This window comes from Camellia sinensis, chromosome 1 (genome assembly GCF_055761805.1).
Source record: "Camellia sinensis isolate YWXY chromosome 1, ASM5576180v1, whole genome shotgun sequence".
In the NCBI taxonomy this organism is placed as follows: domain Eukaryota; kingdom Viridiplantae; phylum Streptophyta; class Magnoliopsida; order Ericales; family Theaceae; genus Camellia; species Camellia sinensis.
In genome coordinates, this window is record NC_138961.1 from 151,052,526 (window position 1) to 151,072,592 (window position 20,067).

General features: G+C 35.2%; 1 protein-coding gene across 6 annotated transcripts in view; it reads left to right on the plus strand.

Moving 5' to 3' along the window:
• The first annotated feature begins 781 nt into the window (after nucleotides 1–781).
• The window catches only part of LOC114323252 (uncharacterized), a 56,903-nt gene continuing 37,617 nt past the window's right edge, over nucleotides 782–20,067 (plus strand). For 4 of the 6 annotated variants that reach the window (XR_014340064.1, XR_014340063.1, XR_014340065.1 and 1 more), the window contains exons 1-11: nucleotides 782–1,351; nucleotides 9,100–9,162; nucleotides 11,970–12,316; nucleotides 12,437–12,533; nucleotides 12,654–12,731; nucleotides 12,824–12,883; nucleotides 13,010–13,114; nucleotides 13,917–14,027; nucleotides 18,098–18,139; nucleotides 18,328–18,429; nucleotides 18,507–18,694. Coding sequence is in view for 2 of the 6 variants with exons in the window: in XM_028270797.2 (XP_028126598.1) it covers nucleotides 1,172–1,351; nucleotides 9,100–9,162; nucleotides 11,970–12,316; nucleotides 12,437–12,533; nucleotides 12,654–12,731; nucleotides 12,824–12,883; nucleotides 13,010–13,114; nucleotides 13,917–14,027; nucleotides 18,098–18,139; nucleotides 18,328–18,429; nucleotides 18,507–18,694 (1,373 nt within the window). In the remaining 4 variants the exon portion in view is untranslated. The remainder of the gene's footprint in view (nucleotides 1,352–9,099; nucleotides 9,163–11,969; nucleotides 12,317–12,436; nucleotides 12,534–12,653; nucleotides 12,732–12,823; nucleotides 12,884–13,009; nucleotides 13,115–13,916; nucleotides 14,028–18,097; nucleotides 18,140–18,327; nucleotides 18,430–18,506; nucleotides 18,695–20,067) is intronic. The other 2 variants (XR_014340066.1, XM_028270798.2) reach the window with 1 other exon arrangement.

Genomic DNA, 20,067 nt, shown 5'->3' on the forward strand with positions numbered 1-20,067 from the left:
CATCCTTTGTTGCCTCACTACTATTGGTGTTAATAATGGGTTTGTGAAGAAGACTTGACTGTTTTATTAATACAACTAGTATAAGCACTACTATTGGTGTTCATGTATAGTGGAGAATTCACTGGATTTTCACATTCCATCAACACTGCTACAGCTTCAAGATAGGGAAACTCCCATGGCCATGGCCATTCACCTGAACTGAATTTTCTCTGGGTTGAAACCAGAGAAATTCTCTGATTTTTTAATTGAATTTTTTCTGGGTTGAAACCAGAGAAATTCTATGATTTTTAAACTGAATTTTCCCGATTCAAGAATTTCAGTATTATGGAGATCCAGGTAGATTTTGGCAAATCATCACAAATCTCATGGGTAATTCAATCAAGGTAAGTATGCATCAGCTTCTCAGATTTCAGTCCAACAACCTAGAGAAAATTCAGACCAACCAAACCAGAGAAATTCTCTGGACCAACCCAGAGAAAGTCCAGAGAAAATTCAGTTCAGACCAAAGAAAATTCAGTCTAAACCAAAGAATTTCTCTGGACCATGTAAACAAACCCATGGTGGTAACGCTGCAAATTCAAACACGTGAAGAAATTATGAAAATATTGAGAAATTTTCTCTAGACCAATTTTATCTAGATCAACTTGAAGAGTCTTAGACATTATAAAAATATTGAGTGTGTTTTATGCTATAAAGTCTTAATACCAGAAACCTGAAAAAAAATTCTCCTTTTTTTTTTTTAAGTTATACCCAAATGTTATGATTTTTTTTCTTTTTAATTATATTTTTGGTAATCATTATCATCACGCGCGCATGTGGTGTGTGCGAGCTTGGTCTTCAAGTTACTATCATGTAAGACACGGACAGAGCAGGGGAAGAGGACATTATTCTTTGTCTTGATTCTCATCTCTCTCTCGCTCTAGGGTTTTGAGACAGCCATCGATTAAAAAAGGGTTTATATAGTTAAACCTAAATGTCCATACAATACATATACATGTATATATAATATGAGTCTCTGATTATGTAGACACAGGTCGATCAATCGTCTTCCTCAGCTTGTTTTGAATCTCATTTCTGAAATTGCTTGTTAGGCTTATACGCATCGAGGACTGTGATCGACCATCGTAATCGTTTTGGGTCGAGATCATAATCCTCGAAAACTCAAACAGAGATGGATAATGGTGGTGGAATTGATGGAGGAGGAGCTAATTTGGCTCAGAAGTTCGCTGCCTTGGCTGTCACTAGTAATAGTAATGATTCCCCCAATCCTAACAACAACCACAACGACAACGATGGATTGTTTCAGGTTATGAAAGCTGTTGAAGCTGCTGAGGTCACCATCAAACAACAGGTCTAACAATTCCTCTTCTCTATCCTTGTTTCCTTTCATTTACTGCTTCTCTTGAACTGCCACTCTGAAATTTTGATTTGTATTATCGTTTTTTTTTGTTTTTTTTTTTTTTTTTACTGCTAAATTTTAAAAATTTGTTCTCAATTTTGTTCTTTGTTAAGTATCTGAGTCAAAGTCTGCCATTAGCCTTGGCGGGCGTACAAAATAAAATATTGAAATGTGTAAAAAATGTATAGAAATATGTGAAAGTGCTTTGAAATCTAGATTGATACGGTAAATTCTGAAAAAAAAGTTTGGTATGGGTACATTTGTAAATAAAGATTTGATTTTAAATTTGAAGTAATGCAAAAATTAGTTAATGGTTTAGTTGGTTAAGGATGCAACCTACAATATTTTAATGCCAAAGGTAAGCTATAAACAAAAGTTAAATTTCATTACACTAAAGAACTTACAAACCAAACCAAAGTTTAATTTTAAAATCATGTCAAGTATATAGAAAAAGTTTGATGAAACTAACTTCACCTTTATATAAAAGGAAATACTTTTCTGGATAAGGTTTGGCTTGGTATATACGAGGTAATTATGGGGTACACAAAAAGTAAGGGAAAAAAAATAATTTGGGTACATATTTAAATTACCCAGTACGCATATAGAAGGACTATGCAAAGTACTAGTATCCAATACATACCCATATTGGGTACACCATGTTTTCCAAAGTGTCCATGCTTTATAGTTTCAAATGTATAAAATATACCTTGAAATGCTAACTTTTTTAGCTCTTTCTTTCCTTATTGATAGCTCATTGTGCTGTTGGTTTTGTGGTAATGGTTCAACAATTACTGTTTTACCTGCTTGGTAATCACTTTATTTGAGAAATTAGGTAGGTATTTGTTGCCTTAAGATGTATTTTTCTGGTTGAACTTTCTTTAAGAATTTTGGAAGCTTGAGAATAAATTGTTTTGGAAAGGATAGAAGACAAAACAGACAGGGAACAACTTGCTCACATCTAATCCTTGCACTTGTGATCAGAAAATAGTATAGGAAATGCTAGCAGTTCTTCCTTTTTGCCTCGACTCAATGTCAGTTTCCGCAATTAATGTCCTATCCTGATTTTTTTCCAGTCTATTCACATTCGTTTGGAGTAGTGGAAACCATACCTGAGACCTTAAAACACCTGGTTATTGAGTTGAGAGAGCTTTGCAGAATTTTTTATTTTTATTTTTAAACTCTTCCCATGAAGCTAATGGGATGGTTGTGAAGCTTCCTAACCTTCCAATGATAGTGTTTTATAATATTAAAGGGGCTTACATCGTTTTGGTCCTGCTGATGCTAATGAGGGCTCTTGGAGGGGTAGACTTGCTACAATCCTACTATCCTAAGCTTTGGCATTTTTTATATGAATTCCTAGAACCCAAGCCAAAGGTCCTCTGCTACAGGCTTTTATGCAGTTTCAAAAAAGGTAGTTTGCATAATTATTTTTTGATTTTTTTTTGACTCAGAATTAGTCCTAACAATTTCATTCCTATAGAAGCTATAGAGGGATTGTTGAGTGTCTTATAGAGAACTAATTTGAGGTTTTTAAAACTCCAGTCTTCAAGGAAGGGGCTTTGTGAAGAAATTTGTGACAAACCTCCCCTTAATGATAATAGTTTATTTGTCACCTTCAACTAAGAAATTCTATTTATCCCTGTTTTATAATTTGTTTTCCATACCTTTTGTTTGTGAAGCCTTTTTCAGCTAAAAGAGCATAATGTTTGGTTGACATAAGTCTTGAATGTCTCTCTTTCTGTAAAGATTGACCGTGGTGGAGGCCCCTTTGAGGAAGGATGAGATAAGCATCTCGATGAACCCTCAACTTTAGCCATTAAGGCACATAATCCTAGTAGTTCTATGCACGAGGCATAGGGTAGCACTCATGCCCCCATGACTGTGACACCAACCTTGAGAGGGTACCTGGACCCTGCTCTTGAGCTAGGTTGATATGGGAGTATCAAGTTGCTACTGGAGGTAAGGGACTGTGAGGCACGGAAGAGACTTGTGTAGCTAGAGAGTTACTTTGCCCATCCAAGGAGTGGCCTTAGCGGGGGAAGGATATGCTCAAATGGAGGGCTGCTAGAATGGGTTAAGGGAGCTGCTAGAATGGGTTAAGGGAGGAGAAACACATTTGAGTGAAGTGAGCTAGGAGTGCCGCTTAAAGCTTGTCCCTAAGTGCTTAGGTTCAAACCTAAGGTACTGCGTTCGTTAACCTCAGTCGACATGGCTCGACCATGGAGGGGAAATGCCAAAACGCTTAGTGATATGGTGTCACCTCATGAGAGTAATAAATGGGACCCAAGCACTTAGAGATGGTGATGTGGCACACCATGGTGTTAGGTGAACTTGTGTACCTACGGAGTAGTAGGTGATGTATCGGTGCTAGTTTCAATCCATGCTTCCATACTATAGCATCGAGCTATTAAATCCTTGAGGAAAGAAGCATAGAATTTCTTTAAGAATGGATCCTAGATTGTGCCTTAGATGGTAGTTTGTGAAGCAAGGCTGATGAAGGGATGTGTGGTAACTTATGAATTGTGGAAGAAGTATTTATATTGGAAGGAAATCTAGCTAATAAATTTACTAATTGCAGTTTCACAAAGAATGGTTAATTCAATATATGGTGACTTCTCATCTCTAAGGGCTTTAATATGATGATTAAGTTATTATTTGTGAAGCTGGTGTGATTTCCATTTGAGTTTCTCTCTCTCTCTAAAATAAGAAACAACTAAGGGCTAGTTTGGCAACTCCATAAAAAGCCAAAAAGCCAAAAAGTCAAAAAGTTACCCAAAAAGTTAAAAAATTATCACTATTCACCAAAAAAAAATATAAAAAAATTAATATACATAATATTAATTACCAATCAACTTCACGGCAGCCTATGTACAGACCTGAAAGCATAGGAGTGAAAGGAAAAAAATAAAATATTACATGTGTATTTTCATTAAATTGGATGGTAAAGTTGGGGGGACCCACCACGGGTCCCTTTTTTCTAATCAGAACCGTTCAATGTGTAGAACTCGTCGAATACTATATGCTTGTAAAATTCACGTCTATCGGATATTGCTAAATACATGATCAAATCAGTTTTGTATAAAAAATGGATGGTGTTATAGTTAAGATGTGACAAAAAAAACTAACACGATCAAATAGCTATCGATATCCAATGAACGTGTTTTTTAAAAAAATATAGTACTCAACGAGTTCTACATATTGAACGGTTCCGATTAGAAAAATGGGACCCGTTCTGGGCCCCCACGGGCTGAACAACGTCGTCAAATCAAAGGCCAAAAAGTAGGCAATCTTTTCCCATTTCCTTTTCAGCCAAGGCATTGCCCAACTGTACGAATTCATTAATTATCTTCTCCTACACACTTCTTTATACATTTTTTTAATACACATTTTTCCATAAAAAGTCAAAAACTTAACCTAAACATTCATATTTTTTTCCTCAACTTTGTAGTCCAAAAAGACAAAAAAATGCACTTATTTAGGACACCCCAAACAACACTGTGACTCGGGAAAGACAAAGATGAGGAAATGAGAGATAACTAAGTATGATGAGGAATCGTCCATGAACAAAGTAAGAGTCGGCAAGGACCCAAGTATCGAAACCTAGTCGCCAAATTTCTATCAAAAGCTCACAAGGGGTAATATACTTTCTAAGTTAATTTTTTTGAGCTCCTATAGACTTGCCTCCCATTGTTGAGTTATAATTTGAAGTACTTTTGTGCCATACATTTAGAAAAATATGTGAAAGCATGCATTCAGATATGTCGGCATGCACCATTTCCCTGTCCATGTAGTGGGGACCCAAAAATTCTACCCTTGCTCTCGAAGGGTGTAATAGAATTTTTTTTTTTGAAGACCAACATCATTCTGGTTGATTTACTATTCCTTTGTACCAAAAATAATAAGAAAATTAAATGGTATTAGGCATTATTACAAGGCCTTGGTAGAATGGTATATTTTTATCCATGCTTTGTTTTTTGTGTATGAAATATCATACATTTGTAAATTTGATATGAGTTTGAATTTCCATAGTAGAAGCAAAGATTTTGGATTACACTTATTTTATTTATTATTTATTTTGTTTTTCATAAATAGGAATAGAATGTTAACTAGAATTATTGAATCAAATTGTGGATGATTATTGGGTTGTGAATTCTTGAAATAAAAAGCATGGATATGGACATGAGACATGGATACTTCTTCCGTCTCAAAATATTAGTCCCTTTTGAGAAATTCAACTTTTTTTGATAGTACAATTATTACACTTCAAAAATATTAACTTTCCAAAAGTACCATTTGATTTAAAATTAAAATAGTACATTTTTTTTGGGAACATCAATTGCCATAATAGTACTTTTTGTGTATATTAATTTAAAAAAGGGGCAAAAAAGGAAATTCATGTTATTTTAGTATTTAATTTTTGAAAATGGACTAATATTTTGGGACAATGAAAAATGGAATAAGGGACTAATATTTTGGGATGGAGGGAGTGCAACATAATATGAAAATGTTGATAAGGCAAAATTTTGAAAAGTAGGATACAGACATGGCGGTGACATGCCAACAAATAAATGTTTTATATGTATGACAAGAATAATGACTTCATTTTTATGTTACAAAATATATTGATGTTTAGTTACATGTGTAAACAAAAGGTTTTAATATCCTCTTAGTTGTTGATCCAAAAAAAAAAAAAAAATCTTGATATCTACTTTGAGAAGCTCTATTTTTACATATAAAAAAAAGCTCTACTCGCAATTTTTTTTTGAAGTTTTAGGCTTTAAGACTCATAAAATTTAAAAGTTTATAGGAGTGATTAATTGGTATACAAGTCCACATTGTTTTGATTTTAATCATTTTCCTCCAAGTTATATACTTCAAACTTGTAATCTATTTCGTATATATTTATGTGATGAACGTGTTTGTCCCCTAAATGTTTGAAGCATTTACTGTTCTCAAAAGATTAGGAAAACAAGAAAGAAAGAACACATTTTTACATGTATCCAACACATGCGATGATGCAATTAAATCTAAGAATAGATCTATTAAAGACAGAAAATCCCAAATCTAAGGATACAAAGGGCTAAAGCTCAGAATCACAATTCCAAATCATCAAAAACTGATCACCAAAGGTCCTAACCACTTATTTATAAGCTAAAAGACTGAACTAGTCACTTAGGACAGTTCATATACAACTGGCCAATCTAAAACAGAACTGAAAATTCGAGTCTTACTACATCAGGACTCCCTTCTAAGAAAACAACTTGTTCTCATGTTGGGGGGCAATGAAATGACTCAAAACATTTGTAGACAGAGGCACAAATTGACTTTAAACATGCAGCTTCAGATAGGACCATATGGCTGTTAGATAGCTTGATATACATTGTTGGGCCCATTTCCTAATAGCTTAGGCTTTTGGGAAAATTGGTGACTTAACATGGTATCAAAGCTTTTGTTGAAAGAGGTCTTGGGTTCAAGTCTCTATTGGCATTTGGTATTCCACTCCCGTTTGGTTTCTCTCTATTTGGTAGTTTTCTTCTCCTTTTGTTTGCTCCTTTGTTTGTCTATCCACATGCAAGACGGGGTTGCACGTGAGGGAGGGTGTTAGATAGTTTGATATATGTTGTTGGGCCCATTTCCTAATAGTTTAGGCTTTTGGGAAAATTGATGACATAACAACGGCTGCATTTCTTTGCTCAAAAATCACCCTACCCCTCCTTGATGATGAGTTCTCTTTCATGCACATCAACTACAACCATGTTTAAGTGTGAATAGACCATCCATTTAGTCTGCTTTTTGTGTAACAGATGTCAACAAAATAACTCGTCATATATACACCCAAAATACACTAAGAATTATTCTTCTTATAAGGCATAAGAATCATAATTACCATAACTAAGCCTTTCTTGAATGTAGTGATGTAGGACATCATGCGACTAACATATGATTAGTTAGTGGGTAGCTATGTTACCGGAAAACATTAATACCCTAGCGAATTACATATTGGTACGCACGTTCTGAAACATGGTACACTTATGTTCCAAAATGGTAAATTTAGTGATTTGAAGTGACCTCAAAAGTTTCTTCCAATGTATTTCCTTAGGAAGAAAAAAATCAAATATAATGAACTAATATTTAAGGTGAGTTAAGTTTTGATAAGACAAGACATCAAAAACAGGTCATAGTGCTCATAGAATGTTTTGCTACATGAACTAAAAAATTACATTTTATTGAATGCTTAATAGTTAAAGAAAATTATGCTAAAAGTATCTTAAATTCTTAAGTGTAATATATACAAGTCTACCCCATCGTACCACATTTTAAAACATGCGGCGTACTACGTTCCCATTCCGTTCATGTTCCTGTTCCCGTTCTTGTTCCCGTTCCACTCACTAGAACGATAGGTAACATTGAGAGGCACTTCCTTAGGGCAAATCGCAACAAACTGCAGTATTTTTTTCTCAACAGCTAGTAAAGCTAGAAAAATAGCCTCATTCATCTTTGGAAACAAATGCAAAACATGGTCAAATTCATGGCGTTCTTCTATAACATCCTTTAAAGTAAGGAAAGTGTTGGTAGGTGGTTTTGTTGCCTTGTTCTACTCAGTGGGCAGCAATGGTTGTATATCTTCCATAGGCTTCAGATGAGTTGTGATCATTAAAGAAGCCCTTCTTCTTCTTCTTCTTCTTCTTCAATTTCCCTACTAGTGGATTGATCAAAGAAGGGAATATTTTCATCACAACCTTGTTCCATATCTTCATCAAATCAATATGATTTGTACACTTGACAATCAACAAGTAACTAATTGTAGTTTGTTCTTGGTGATCCAACTAGGGTTCAACAGCAATAGAAAAAACCAACACGTAACAATAGCAACTCAGATTGATGAGTTTTGGTGAAATTGCACAATGGCCTAAGTGCAATTACGCTTGTGAGAGTGAATGAAGTTGATTGAGCTCATCGATTGTTTTTGAAAATCCACCCAAGGCTTAGTCAAACTGGAATAAGAGGCAACTAAAGACGAGATCTAAGGTCATTGTGTGAATAAGGAAAATTGTGCTTTGATTATTCCTTGAAACCAGAAGAATTTAGGCACATGGGACAACTTGAAATAAAACAACTTGGTAGTGTGGGCAAGACTAAAAATAAGAAAACTTCAGCATAATGAATTTTAGATTACAAGAGATGTTTGTGGGGGTAGAGATGTAATTGTATAAGAAATATCATAAACTACATATGTCCAATGTTACCCCTGCACGCCCCGTGTCTACCATGCTTTTATGGCTGGTCGTCATGCTTGTGTCTTTCTCTGAGTTTCTAACAACAGAACTGTGATATATGTTCTCTATAAATGTAACTATGTTAGATGATATTTGTTTAGTCAAAGTAATTGGCGATGTTTAGGCTAGGCATCACACATGTTGTGTGGATCTAGTTTTTCTCAGTGTACAGCATGCTATGAGAGATGTTGAAGGTTGCTGGCTGCTCTATTATATGCATGCTATTGGGGCAAGTATGTTTCTTCTTGTGGTTTACTTGCAATCATATGCTGCTATATTGCTTAGTTGACTTGAATCTATTAATTTTTTTGTTAAAAAATTTTCAAATTCTTATTGGAAAGTGGTAAGCTTTTTATTTGTATTGGTGGCTGATGTGACTTTGGATGTTTTAAATGAGGTTTGCTCATTCTATCTTGTGTTCAGGCGGATGAGAACACTAGGTTGAGGACTGAACTTCAGAAAAAGATGCAGGAACTTGAAAAATTTGTAAGTTTTTTTTAACATTGTTGCCATGAAGTTGAAATGTAAACTTTCAAGCTATAATTGTATCGTTGACTTAACTAAAGTATACATACACTTGCATATGCATATGCATGTGGATATGTATATTGAGGAGTTAGCTAATATTCTATTTCGAATTGCTTCATTGATATTGCGACATTGATGCAACTGATACTTGCTAAGAAAACGATAACCCACTTTTTAAGAAGACGCAATTTGCAAGGTTTTGTGGCATTAGGGTTTTAATCTTGTTAGTCGTGGCAGGTATTTCGTGAACTTGTACTTTATAGAGGTTTTACTTAGTAATGAGGTGACGTCCTTAGTAACTAGGGTACTTAGCCTTGAAGTAACCTTCCAACTTGGTAATATTTTATTAAAATAGTTACTTGTTTCACTTTGTGATGCAAAGTATAAGAAGTTCAAGGAAGAGTAAATTCAAAGAAGCAGCAATATTTGAAAATTGACATGATTTTAAAGAGAAACCGATAGTAACTATACATAATCATCTTTCTAGTATTGTTAGAGTCCTATTTTATGATTATTTTTATGTTTTCTAGGATTTCTAGGCCTGAGGTATTTTGGTAATTTTCATATTTGCTGACATGGGCTGTAAGGAGGTCGCCCATGGATTGTCTTGCAGGTCAAGTTCTTTAATTAGTTTTTATTTATGTTTCTTATTTGGTCTTAGTTAGATAGGCTTTAGAAGTCAAAATTTTAGTAGTTTCCTATTTTACAATCCTAGTTGGTCAAGGAAGCCTCTAAAATTTGTATACAGTCATGTAATGCTTCTAATTCAATCAAGTTGATATTTTACAGAAATTTCAGGGCTTTGAAGCCTCTTTTGGATTTATGTGATGCAACCCTAACCCTAGGTGTGATGGCTATGGGATCTAGGTGTGATGCCTAAATTTTTTCGTCTTTGTTCTTTTTCTTTTTTGTTTCAGTCTACTGTTCACGAGCTACTATTCAAAGCTCCTAAACAGCCCTGTTTTGATCTCTTTCTCTTAGTTTATCAATCCTAAACCTAGTTAATTCCATTCATTAATTGAAACCCTAAAATTCCCACTGATTTTCAGCTTTAAACCACCATAAAAGCCACAGTATTTCAGTTTTAAAGTCTTCACAGCGTTGTCCTACATCACCTGGTTTCTACTTTTTTGTTTTATTTTATTTTAACCTCCACTATAAAAGGAGGTGGGTGTACTCATTTTGGGAGGAATGAGTTGAGGTGTTATTTGAATGAACTGTGTATGCTCTCTTGGCTGGAGTAACTAGAACTACAAACTGTAGGAGGTAAAAAGGTAGAAATCCTCTTTCCCCTTTATCATCTTTATATTCCTCTTATTTCTTAAAACAATTTTCTCTTCAAACCTGTTACTTTTCCTAATTGCTCTCTCTTTCTCAGCTTTTATGTCAAAGCTTTTTTTTTGTTTTATGGCAGCGTCTTTTCGGCTTATGTGATGATTAGTGTGTTGCTCCACGGGAGTGCATTCATTTGCTTCTTATTAGATTCGAAGGGTTTGGCGGCATCAAGAGAGCCAAAACTATGTGGTCCTGTGTTGTCTTCGCAATCTTTTGGGCTATATGGTTGGTGAGAAATGCTCAAATCTTTGATGGCAAGGAGTTATATGTAGAGGGGGGAGTATTTGGCGTCTTTTTGGGCATTTGTGTCTCCTCCTTCCTTTTAAAGGAGTTCCATTTTTCTTGATTTCTAGTAATTGGGCTACTGTTTGCCATCCCTAGTGCTAGGAGTTTTGTGCCTTTTGTTTGTGCCTTTTCTTGTATGAGGACTTCTTGTCCTCTTTCCCTTCTTCTTGGTTTTTAATAAAATCTTTTTGTTGTCGCTAAAAAAAGAAAAAGAAAAAAGAAAGAAAGACAGCCAGCAATCTCAAAGATTTCAAAGCTGTCCTGCATCAGATATACAACTAATTGTGTACTTCCCACTCCTTCTTTTAGAACATTTGCTCCCATTTTAGACTTTAAATTACATTACCACAGGAGGTCTATGCTTGGCTGCTAGGATGTTTTGACATTTTGGTCGCATTTGTTTGGTCGGATAAAGAGGGTGGGTGGGATGGGATTAGAAAAGAGTGGGCTCCGTGAGCTAGGAGTTTGTCCCATAGGGACTATTTATATCATGTTTGTTTGGCTGGATGGGATTAGCAATACCACATACATGATATTTGTAATCCCATATACATGGGATTATCCTATCCTACTCCCTATGAAGCATGGGTAGTGCAAAAACGATGCTATACAATTACCGGGAGCATGTATATATTTTATATGAATATATAAATATATTCTAACAATTATTTTTTCTTCTGCTTAGTTGTAATATATGTGTTAAAATATGAATAAATATTAGAGATTGATGTCAACTATAAATAGTCTTTGTTGTGTAAATAAATATTATGTGAATAGAAAGTATCATACTCAATTTGAGTTGTTTTTTTTTTTGTTTCTTTGAGATTTGTGTGTTTGAGAGGTTCTATTTCAGTTGGGAGCGAGTTTATTCCTCAATGTGGGTTAGTTTCCTTTAAGTTTCTTACTTGGAGTGTGGAATTGAGTTTTTCAGATAAAACGTCACCCAAGTAGGAGTTTCCTGCTACTAGGGAATGTGGTGTTCGCTTTGTGGTTCCAAATTTTGTGATTATTAGTTCTCTGTAATAAAGGCATTTTGCTGCTTATCTTTCTGTAGCTTTTATCTTTTACAAAATGGAATCAGTGTACGCCTTTACATACACTATCATTGTTTGTTACAATATTTGAAAATCTGAACTTTTTGGCAGAAATCAGATAACTCAACAGCTCAAAGGCCTAGTTTAGTTGATAATTGGGATAATCATGCTCAAAGACCACTCAGAGCTCATCAATTTGACTCCTCTGTGGTAAACCAAGGAGATGGGGTTAGTGGCACTGGCGGCATTTTTCTAAACAATCCATCAGGTGCTATAGTTCAAAAAGATATAATGCGAAATAATGAGGATCATGACACACAAAGTCATGCTGAAAGCCAATCTGAGAGTAGCAAAATCAATGGGAATTTGAAAGTGCTTTCTGGTGGTCAGAAACCTGTAGATAATGTTGGCTTCTCTCAATTTTCATCGCCATCTACAGCATCTTTTTCTCCCAACAGGTATTTAGCATCTGATGTAAAAACCTTACACTGCTAAAATGGATTGGCAATATATTTTTTCTTAATAATATTAGTGAGTGGTGCGTAAAACTGCAAATGACATCATAGTTATGTTTTTAGGCTTCAAATGGAAGGAGAATGTGATCCACGGTTTAATTTATCTGGACGTGGGCTAATGCCCATTGCTGAAGTTAATAATACTAGCCTCTGGAAGCAGGTACACTGGCAAATGCTAAGTTTTCATATTCTAGGAGGCATTGATTTTGTTGGACCTAATGCTATGTTGATGAGAAACTTTCTGACCCTCTTTTGATGAATATATATAAACACACGTTAGGATCTTTTTGTTAGCATTCGTGAACAAGAAGAAGAGATTTTGCAGTTGCGGAGACATCTTGCTGACTACTCAATCAAGGTCAAACATGTTTGCGATCTTCACATATTGCCAAGTTGAATTTCTTGTTTTGTTCTAACTCTCGTCTTACTATTAATTACTATTGTTGATAGGAAGCTCAAATACGCAATGAGAAATATGTCCTAGAAAAGCACATTGCTTATATGCGTATGGTAGGCAGGATTGCTCTCATATTCTTTCTTATTTTTTTATTTTTTTATCACATCCTCTCTCTCTGTATATATATATATATATTCTCACATCTATAATTGATGGAACTTCTTTATGTGTGCCATTAGGCCTTTGATCAGCAGCAGCAAGACCTTGTTGATGCTGCTTCTAAAGCCCTCTCCTATAGACAAGACATAATTGAGGAAAATATAAGTCTTACATATGCATTGCAGGTATATTCCTTTCAGATCTAGTGTAAATTTCCCTCATGTCGTGCTTTTGACACTTCTATGAAGCCAAAAGTGATCGAGTGCTCATTTGAGAAGTTCACTGTTGTGTCCAAATTCGAAGTAGTGGTAGAACTCTTTGCAGGTTTTAAATTCCTTTGACTGCTCTAGTTTTTATTCAGTTGTGAAGTTGATGATGTTTGCTAGTATTGGTGATTTGATGTAGCTAATGTTTGAGTTTCTTAGTTAACCTCAGGAGATTTAAGAGATCATACATCTAGACTTCACACATGCTTTTGTTTATACTTTAGTCCTGTTGTATGTTGAATTGTTTAGAGCTTGTCAAAGTTTAGGACATATGTATTCTTATTGTAATAAACTAACCAATTTCATTAACATGATTGCAACAGACATCATACTAGAAGGGTAAGCACACTAATGTGTGCAATTGAAAAGATCATGTGTGTGCTATGAAATTTACAATCAAGGTAGCTGAGAGATTAAAAAAAGAAAAGAAAACTGAATCTATGGCATAAATACTCTTGCTTTTATTTAACTGCTCTTGTGGGCATTTTGGGAAAATCAAAAAAATGTTACATGTTTACACACCAACTCAGTTGTGGGCTTTATATAATAGTATAGATATAAATAAAAATCCATATAATTATATGGAATAACTACTGTCATTTTCATGTCAAATTTTTGATTCACACGCAAATAAATTTCTCCAATGGCCTATGTTATGGTATGAATGGTATTAAGGGAAACTTATTAGACTTTCACAAATGATCACATTTGGTTCTTTCAGGCCGCACAACAAGAAAGATCAACGTTTGTGTCATCTTTGCTGCCTCTTCTTGCAGAGTATTCTTTGCAGCCGCCATATCATGATGCCCAATCTATTGTTAGCAATCTCAAGGTCTGTAATGGCTCTTTTGTGTTACGTGACATGCAAAAAATAACTAAGTCTCTTCTCCTTCTATATTTATTACCTTTAAATGGGAGTTTTAAACGAAGTATTCTTGCTTTGTAATCCTAGCATTTATTGTTGTTGTTGTTGTTGTTAGGGTTGCATACATGATGTGTACCTAGTAACATATGCAATCCCTTTCTAGCTGATGGTTGGAAAACTGTGGGAGCAGGATGTGAAAATGATTTTCTATAATCTGGTATATGATGTTCTGATCTTAATGTTAACAGAATGTATGCAGCTGTTATCAAATTGCTTTAATGATTAAAAATCACATAATACAAAAGTCTCAATAAACAAAGTTAAATGCACCCTAATAATTTGGTTGGACACCCATATTTAATGAATTTTTTAAACATTATTATGCTCTTCAAAATGACTAAAAAGTACAAGAAGTTGTAAGATGTGCAATTTCAAGTATATTGGGACAACCGTATCACAATCTGTCACGCTACTCTAGCTTTCTTCGCTTCTCTCTCCTCTTATTCTCTCAATCTCTTAGATACTCACCTTGCATCTTCATACTCAATCCTACTTCCTTCATTCCATCTTTCTCACACTCTCTAACTTACTGAAGTCAGCAATGGTCAATGACATAGACGTTCCTAGGACGTTTATGATCGAGAAGATAAGTTTTTTCTTCAGCTTTTGCCTTCTTGTTCGTCTGTATTTATGAAATTTGTATGAAATTCTACTGCCGGAAAAAAATATTTATAAGGCTGTATTTATCCAAATATTTGATTTTTGTGTGGCAACTTATATTCAAACGTGTATTCGTTCAACAAATTATGTCTGAATGTTTGCATTTTGTCGTTTATATGCAGACAAATTGTTTATGTTTGACTCAGCATTTTTGTATGTTACATTTTTCTAACTTCCCCACTTAAGTTAGCAAGTAACGTTACTAGAGGATTTGTCGACCATACAATTACAATCTAGTTCTCTAGCCATCCGATCTATAGAGAATACTTTGGAAATCCCCTGTAATGATTGTGCAACCCTAAATCAATATGAATACAATTACCACAACCACATGATCTAGAAACTGCAAAGATCAACCGAATCTTTGTTATCCCTCTGCACACATGAGAACAATATGGATTGTATGAAACTTTGTAATGTTTTTCCTAGATTCAATCTTTCTTTGTCATCGCCCATCACCTTAACAAGTAAGCTAAGGTATGTATTTACATGAAAGGGAAAGCCTAGGGAAACAAGGAAAGAAGAACCAACAAGGATTTTGTTTTAGACACGCATCCTGAAGGAAAACACGGCACAACATTCAAATGTACCACTTCTTGTTCGAACTGTAATTGCACTGTGCATGAAAAGGAGGCATTTGAACAATTAGCTTTTGCGTTCTAATGGTCCATGTTTTGGAAGTAACTTGAGTGGTTTAGTGTGTTCAAACACACACATCTATTTGAAGATACTAATGAAATGTAAATATCCAGATGTTCATTGCCCAATAATCAAGTGTATGGGATCTAATGGTCAATCCCAAAAGCTAATCGGGCCTATAGTCAAAATCTCAAAAGGCGAACAAAGATGAATCTTCTAAATGATACTAGTGCAATGCATGAGTTTTACCTTTCTACAATGCAAAGCCTGTTTGAAGAATCAAGGTCTGAAACTGAAGTTGGCTCGATGATGCTTCACTTCAGAACATGCTCAAGATCCAGCTAAGCCTAAAAAACAAATTTAATTACAGACTTAATTTTGAAGTGAAATTCCAACTGAAAAATGACTATGGAATAACTAGACAGTTCTTGTAACAGGAATGGTAAGATAAAGGAAGTTGAAGAGGATTAAACAAGGGATATATACAAAATGTGAATTTGTCGACAAGTGACGAATTTGGAAGGAAAGGAAAACAATTGAGTGTCAAATATTGTGTATCCTTTTTATCGCTAGTTTATCCTCTTATACCAAACACTCCCTAAATGATCTGGAAGTGGGTTTTTTGAGTTTGGTGCCAAACTAATGTAGAAAACACTGTAACTTGAAATGCTGATGTCTATTGAATGTGACAATTATTTGGTGGGCCAAAGTTATAAACTTCTAGGATTAGGGTCTAGGTATAAGCAACAAATGGTCATAGCAGGCATGCTATTAAATGTGATAGGTGGTTGGATTTGCTATTGATCACTAATTGCATGAAATGGAAATCTAGACAACAATTATTTTAGGGTTCTACCATCAGGTCAAAAAGGTAGTAAGGGGTTATGGTTAATAAATTAGTTTTTGGAAAGAGAAATTGAAGAATTAGCTATTTATATGGCGCTTCACCTTTCTCTGAATTCTACTTGACAAACTCATAACTTGGAACTTTAAGATCTTAATTTGACCAAAATGAAGACCCATTTATCATCATTAGAGATCATCGCTCAAAAATCCTGAAACTATCAAAATACCACATCTTTTGTATTATAAAAGCGTACATAAAACAAACCAATTAATTATTTTATACTAACATGAGTTATGGCGTCAGTCACTATTGTAGACACTTTTGGACCAAGAATGTCTCTTGATTGTTGTGGGGCTCATGGTCATTGAATTGGTGATGTATGCTATAAGAACAGAAGATGTAAATTTAATGGAGGGACAAACTATTTGGGCATTCATCTGGGTTTTTCTTTCAAAGTTACCTCAGACTAGGATTCTTTTGTAGAGTAATTTGAAAGAAGATTAGTGGTTTGGAGATGGAAACATCTTTGTAAAGGAGGCTGACTGAACTCTAATTAAGGGCACCCTCTTTTGCTTGGCATCATATTTTATTTATCTTTTCTCTATTCCTACTTTATTCCTAATTAAGGGCACCCTCAATGAATGTTTTCTGAGGCTGGCTTGGAAAGGAGTTTAAATATCATTTTGTTCATGGGATTCTGTATGTTACTCTTTGAGAGATGTCTGGGGTATTCATCATTTCAGACTGGTCAATCAAGGTTTGTTGTGGAAAGTGGCTATAGAGATACACTTTTCAGGAAGGTTATTTTCAGAAGAGGATGGTGTATTGTAAATTTGGCTCGATTGTTCGAGGCTGGCTTCTAATGAAATCAGGGGATTGTATGGGTTTAGTTCATGGAAAGGGATTAGAAAAGGGTGGCTGGAATTTTTCCAGCATCTGAGGTTTGTGATACTGAATGGTTGATGTGTTAAATTTTGGCCTGATGTGTGGTGTTGGGAGATTCCATTATCTGAGGGGCTTCTGAATTTATATTCTTTTAGTTGATATAAATGTTAGCTATTGGATTATGGGAGGATCAGGTATTTATAGGTAAATTGGGAGGCTCTTTTTATTCATGCTGTGCAAGATTGGAATTTTGAATCTGTGTAGGACCATTTTGAGCTGTTTAATGGGTGGGGATTGCTTGAAATGGTCAGAATAGGTTGCTGTGAAAAGTTAATTGTCACGATTTCTTGGTTAAATCATTCTATTTGCTTATTGGGGGAGGAGTCGGTAGACATTTGCTTGGAGAAGCCTTTGGAGTATTGGGGTTCTATCCAAGGTTGCTTTCTTTGTTTGGACTATTGCTTTGGACTACATTCTTACTAGTAAATTTAGGGTAGAGGGGCAAGATGCTCCTGGACTACTGCTGCATTTGTAGGAGGGGAGAGGAGATGGCGGATCACTTATTACTTTGTTGTGATTTTGTAAGTGTGTTGAGCTTGTTTGTTTCTATTTTTGATGTTTATTGGGTATTCAGAAACAGTGATCCAGTTTTACGACTTTGGGCAGGAGTATGTAATTCGAAGAGGAGAAAGGTCTGGGAAGTGGCTCATTTGATGTTTGATGTGTTGTATTTGGAGGGAGAGTAATGGGTGCGTATTTGATGGTGTGGTGTTGGCAATAAATAGGCTTGATTTATCTTTATATGTACTTTTCATTTTTGGCTGATGTGTTTTTTGGTCACTTTTAAGTGAAATAAAAATTTCTATGTTTTGAGTATTGCAATTGAAGTTTTTCTTTTCTTTGAATTGTATTGTGATATTTACTTCCGGAAACTTCATTGTTGCAGGTTCTGCTTAAACATTTGCAGGAGAAGCTCAGTATTACTGAGGTATGCTGCATAGATTTGAGAGCCATATGAACTTGCTGCATATGTTGGTTTGATCTGAAATTACTAGCAGATTTAACACTGCTTTTGTCAATTTGGGATGTCCATGAGGATCAATTTTTATTTTTATTGTTATTTTTTTCACAGTAATTAATTGCTGACTCTGTGCACGATGGTATTCTGATGGCCAGGCAAAGCTGAAGGAGTCTCATTATCAATTGGCACCCTGGCGTTCTGATGTGAACTCAAATTTTCCTCCACAATCACCATCTCACCCCGTTGGTGTAGCATCAGTATGCTTGTATATCTCACTGAAACTGTTCCCAAATTATTATAATGAGTTCCTGATTTTTTTTTCGTTCCTTTGTAGAACAAAAATGTGCTTGAACTGGTGCCTCGGCCAGCTTATTCTTATGGAAATGTACCAATTACTTCTTCTGACCCTCAGACAACTGCAGATTGGGATATGTTGGGACATCATCAGAGTGGTTTAGGTGATGGGGTTGCAAAAAATCTGGAGCCTGACGACATTGTGAGGTATTCACCTCATTCAAGCAGGTCAGCCTGGTCAATGGAGACTGCTACTATGAACTGAATGTACAATTACAACTGGCGACTTTTGTTAGTGGATTCTGTTTTATTGAATTGTCGTTTTGATTGGTCATCTGTGAGTGAATTATTGTCCAAACATGCATGTATAGATGAGCCATAATAAATAATAAACACGCGAAGGTTCTTGCCATGCAATGCCATGGTGAGCCTGAATAACCTTATAATTTAGTTATTTCTAAATTTTAACTTCAAGTTGAGTTGGGTTAGGAATTAAGACATTAATATTTATTGTAATATTTCGTTTTAATTTAAAAATTGCTATTAGAATTATCATTTTGCGAGACTTACTAGGGTTTTCATCGAACTCATTATGTTTGGAAGATGAATCGTTTTGGTATGAGGAACTATGTTTGATTTTTTCCTCCTACCGGAAACTTTTAAGAAAGAATTTTGTTAATATGTACTCTTAGGTCACTTGTTAAGAATCTTAAAAGGTTTTGTTCTTGTGCGTTAAGGGTCACACATTAACAAGACCCTTTAAGAAAATATATATGAAATTTTTTGGAATCTCTTTAGATTGCTAAATTCTTCTTTTTGAAATGAGAAGGGTACCATGTTTCAGAACGGGTGTTCCAAAAACGTAAATTGCTAGGGTATTAGCGTTTCCGGGTAACAATGTCCTTGGTCTATATAGAAGAGGGCAGTTAGGGCACTTGTAGAAATACCTGTGTAAACAAAGCTGGAAGAGAAACTAGGATCAGAAGCAATAGTAGAAGTACGAAGCTGAGTCATTAGACGTCTGGGAGTGTGTAACTCATATTGGGAAAGAGTAGGACTATCACCCGAGGTGCTCTCTGAAGACTCCCAACATATTGGCATGAGAACGAACATTGCCACCACCTTGCCCTTAATTTGGGCGGCCATGTAAATTTCAACAATGCTTCCGATCTTGCCGTTCTTACTCACAATAATCACATGTAATTGCAGTCCCTAGTGTTACCTTTACCCCCAGACTTGGATTGGCTAAATTTTCCATTCTTCGAAGTAGAAGTAACAACTAAAGCAGAGTGATCCTAAATAGAATTATGAACCATAGCACTACGCCTGCTGTATTCTTATTGAACACAAGCATATGCCTTGGGCATGGTGGGAAACACATGCCGATCAAGAACCTGAACACGAATCTGATCTCTGTGTTGAGGCCAAAAGAAAGTCATAGACCCTCTTTTTGTCTACCATATGTTGAAAGGTACTTGCATCTTGGGAACAACTTGGAAGTTGTGATAATCAAATTCCTATCATAAACTATTCAAATCAATGTAGTGTCAAATCAACATAAGAGATCTAACCTGTTAGAATTTACCATCACCTACCACCAC